Genomic DNA, 4,406 nt, shown 5'->3' with positions numbered 1-4,406 from the left:
ATTAACCGAGTGCTTCTCCTTTGCAGACGCGGCCGATTTCAGCTGCCGGGAGCTGCGCATCACCCGCTATGTGACCGAGGGGCCGTGCCGCAGCCTGAAGCCGGTCAAGGAGCTGCTGTGCTCGGGCCARTGCCTCCCTTCCCATCTCCTGCCCAACTCCATCGGCAGAGGCAAGTGGTGGCGGCAGAACTCGCTGGATTACCGCTGCATCCCCGCTCACAGCCGCACCCAGCGCGTTTTGCTCGCCTGCCCCGAGCAGGAGACGCGGACTCACAAATTGCGGGCGGTCACGGCGTGCAAATGCAAGCGCTACACCCGCTACCACAACCAGTCCGAGCTCAAGGACTTCGGCAARGAAAGCACCCGGCCTCAAAAGAATAAAAAACCCCACCTGGGCCGAGCCAGGAGCGGCAAATCCAACCAGCACGAGTTAGAGAACGCGTACTAGGAGGTGGCGCTGGGTGACACGGACTAGCAGCTCGGGGTATTTTGTAAAACCATCCAAAAAAGGCACTCAGAGGCCGCAAAATGATGTTCTGAGCGCAGTAGGTTCCAATTCCTTCTGCTAAGCTGGGTCAAAGGCTCACGTAGGCAAAAAAAAAATTCAATAAAAAATCGATCAGATTGTAGCACTTATGGTCTGATAAGGGAGTGAGATAAAGCGAGCTGGGGGTACACCTGGGATTGGGGTGAGTTTGTGTGTCTGGCATGAGATGGGAGCAGAGGATTGTTTTGGTGACAATCAAGCTTTGCTAGGAAATCATTCCAACTCACTTGATGTGAAAAGAACATTGAGATCCCTTTCCCAGGCAGGTGCCAGGGCGCAGGACAAGCCTGGCATTGGGGAGGCACTGGAGGAGGTGGCACCTCTGAACGAGCCCTGGGAGCTCGGGGACAGCAGGGATTTCAGCTCGTGGTGAAAGAAGTCAAATTGTTGGGAAATGAACGCAATTTCAGGTGTCCTCAGGTGCCAGGTGTTTCCTCTCAAACACAGAAATCAAAATCTCACACTAGAGTTCTCAAAACAGAAGTGTGACAAATCTGTTTCACACTTGTAATTAAAAGATKATGGGGTCGACAGATTCAAAACTGAGATTTGGCAACTAAAACCATATTGATTTAGGAACGAGGTTTTGTTTTAGGGACAGGTCAACAAGTCCTACCAAGTGGAGCAGATTTATGAATYAAATGCTCCTCTCAAACCAGATAACCTCACTGATGTTTGTCCTGTAAACAGCAGAAATACACAKATTTTAACAGAAAATATCCTGATTGCTCCTTATTTCCTAGCACACATTTGACTTCAACATCAGCTTTACCATTTACATTTCCTGTTCTGTAGAGTTTGGATTATTTGTCCCCACACTTTGCAGCACTAAAACAGTGCAAACCAAGCCCTGTGAGTAAGGTGGTGGTTCTGCATTAAAAGTGAGCCTCTGCTAAGTCATGAATTCCTCTAGAAAAGTCTTTAGTGAATGTAGTTTTGGTAAATCTTTAGTTTGGCAGCGACTTTCCTTTACTTAGCTTCTCARTGTTTGTGTTTTTACATTAAAGATTATTGTTAGAAAGTGAATTGTCACGTGCTGTATGCATCCTGTAGGATTCATGCTGAAATAATAGAAACTGTGGAAATTTGCAATGTTGATAGGTTTTTCAATTGTTTTATGTGGGACCAGAAYCTAGAGAGAAAAGGTATCATTTCAGAGAGTGAATTATGTATTTATTTTTTTTCCCAGAAGTTATTTATGCAATGTTTTAACTTGTAGACAMTGAGAAGTAATACTGCTTTAAAAATATTCGTCTGTTATTTTTAATTTTATATACGTTGTTAATAAAGTAGAAACAATGATTAATTCTAGGAAGACTCCTTGATTTTTCAGCTGATAAAGTTGATTTCATGCAAAGCCAGTGGTTTACAGAGCAGTCAGGGTGTCAATTCTGGTTTCTGTGATTGAAAGTTCGAGGTCCTTAATTCCAACAACCCAAATATCTCTAAGGAAAATCCATCCTGGCACTTTTTGCTTTAATACAGGACATTTCTCATGGAAAAGAGTAGCTCAGAAATATTTCTGAATTCTCATTTCTGCTTCCCCTGGGGCAGTGACATTTCCTGATTAATATGTTCACAGATAAAGCCACCAAAGAAAACAATAAATCTGTGAACTGTCAATAATGATTTCTTGACTAAAATCTGATTGCTTCAGATTTCTTTCATTGAAAAAAAAAATAAAAAACCCCAGAAAAAGAAGTGTGGGATCCTCTTGCAGGTGCTGCCAAGCAACAGTTAAAATTTTTTACAGTTTGGTATTGTAGACCTATGATCATTTTCATTTAGTGTTTAGGAATCATTTTCCAATAAAGTCAGAGAAAACTGAGCTTGGACTGCACAAGGCAGACAGAACTTTCAATGCAGGTGGAAAGATGAGCAGCTTTTTCAAGATAAGATAAGGTTCCTCTCCTTACTATGGTTTGATAAATCATATAAAAACCCAAAAGAAACCATTGTCATAACTGTGACAACATTTTCCAGAATTATCTCTGACCTCATGAATTTGACRTTTGGGGTTTAATTGTCAGAATTCAGTGTGAACACCTGCAAGTTCTGCTGAAGTGAGGAAAGCTCTTCCAATCTCACGAGCATCCAAAGTCACTGGAATTTTGTTTTTAACACTAATTAACRTCAATATTGAGACTAAGCAGTGGAAGAGACTTTCTCCACTTCATCTCAGGCTTTATTCTGGCTTTCAGGAGATGCAGCAGCATCAGTGACCATCACCTGCTTCAGATGAACCAGTAATGTCTTTATCCCAAACATTTCACCCAAAAGAAATCCTCTTCCCAAAAAAAAAGTGTTCTCCCATCGAGTTCTTCTCTACCAAAAGTGCAGATGTTTCCTGCTGTTAAACTGCCACGCAAAATCTTTCATTTTTCTTTTTAAAATGTAAGGATTCATTGTTTGCAAGGTGKAAAAGCTTTTCCAAGGATCCCAGTGGGTGAGGAGTCCTGGGGCATTTTTCCTGCTGTGTTTGCAGTGACTTCTCGCTGGTTTTACCCCAGGTTAGGAGTGGAGGAGATGAGCAGTTTGCAGGTAGGATTTGTCTTCTGGAATCTCACCCCTGAAACTTTCACCTCCAGCCACCACTTTTGCAATCTTTGTTAGCAGGAGAGGAATAGGAAATTGTAGTGTTAAAATTAAAATGTTTCATGGTGGGCTGCTGCATTCTCCTCCACCCCCACATCCATGGGGGTTCTTTTCAGACAGAGAATTTGGGGTTGTTTATTAATTTTTTAATCTATTTTTACACTCACCCCCTTTTTTTTTAACCTCTAACATAGGTGTGCATGATTTGAGAGGAGACRGCATCCCTAACTGTGGGTTTGAGAAGGTGTCTATAGGAAATTTGAGGGGTTTTTTACACAAAATTAGACTTTCATTACTTTCCAGACAATGCACAGTGAGCTGCTGTGTGCTATGTGCTCCTTCAAAAAAGCATTAGATAGAAATTTTCTCCAGAATTATAAATTCTTCAAATAAGAGTGAACATTATCATTGTAATTTTTGCAATAAAACAGCACAATTGTACATCATTTAGGTGCTGCTGAGATATAAAGGTTATCAGGTCAGTGTTTTACCTTCATCTATCACAACTGAACCACTGCAGTCCCCAGAAAAGCAATCAAGTCACTTTTTATTTGGACAAAATTCATGATTTCTCCCAAATCTGCTTTCCCCAATGATCTGTGCAGACCGTGGCACATTCCCTACAATACACTCACTGGTTTAAAATAGTCAGTGTGCCTATTTCACTTCTTTTTCTGGAAAAAAAAATGAAAATAACATACAAAAACCACAACTCTGCTGTTATTCAGTGAAAAATAAAGCAGGAGAAGAATGAGCCTGCTGCTGCCCACAAAGATTTTGCATGAGATTCAGCTTTTTGAATTAGAAAATGCACAATAAAGAACTTTATCCAGCGAGGTCCCAGGCCCAGAAAACACATCACAAGTGCCTCCTGCAAGCGTGGTTGAGAAAGTCAGAGCTGTGGAATACGGAAGGAATAAACACGGATTTTTTTTAGCCACATGACATCAACTTATAATTAGCTCKTTCCACCCGAATTAGTGCAGCATATGGGCACACAGAACAACTTTTCTATAATAAACAGCCTCGAAAAACTGAAATTATCATATAATTTATATGCAGCTGGAGTTTGGATTGAACACGCTGTGCAGCTGAGAGCTGAAATTTGATAAATTGGGACTCCCCTGGWTGAGTCCACTTCTAAAATAACTCAGMATTTAAAATAAAGCCAGSASAAGCTGCAGAACTTGCAGCACATGSAGCCAGAGCTGTTTAGTTGTACAAAACGGAGAAGCTGCTCCCCTTTTCAGCCTTTGAGCCACCA

At 41.6% G+C, this 4,406-nt stretch overlaps 1 protein-coding gene across 1 annotated transcript in view; it reads left to right on the top strand.

Annotated features, from left to right (window-relative positions):
• Positions 1-1,830, top strand: part of SOST (sclerostin) — a 6,698-nt gene extending 4,868 nt beyond the window's left edge. Inside the window, exon 2 of the mRNA XM_057379577.1 lies at positions 27-1,830. Within this exon, the coding sequence (XP_057235560.1) occupies positions 27-448 (422 nt within the window). The 3' untranslated portion in view covers positions 449-1,830. The remainder of the gene's footprint in view (positions 1-26) is intronic.
• The last annotated feature ends 2,576 nt before the right edge of the window (positions 1,831-4,406 follow it).

Source organism: Malurus melanocephalus, unplaced genomic scaffold, assembly GCF_030028575.1.
Source record: "Malurus melanocephalus ecotype Western Australia unplaced genomic scaffold, MMel_1.1 scaffold_411, whole genome shotgun sequence".
In the NCBI taxonomy this organism is placed as follows: domain Eukaryota; kingdom Metazoa; phylum Chordata; class Aves; order Passeriformes; family Maluridae; genus Malurus; species Malurus melanocephalus.
Note: the sequence above shows the minus strand (reverse complement) of the source record. Positions and strands in the feature narration are given on the sequence as shown.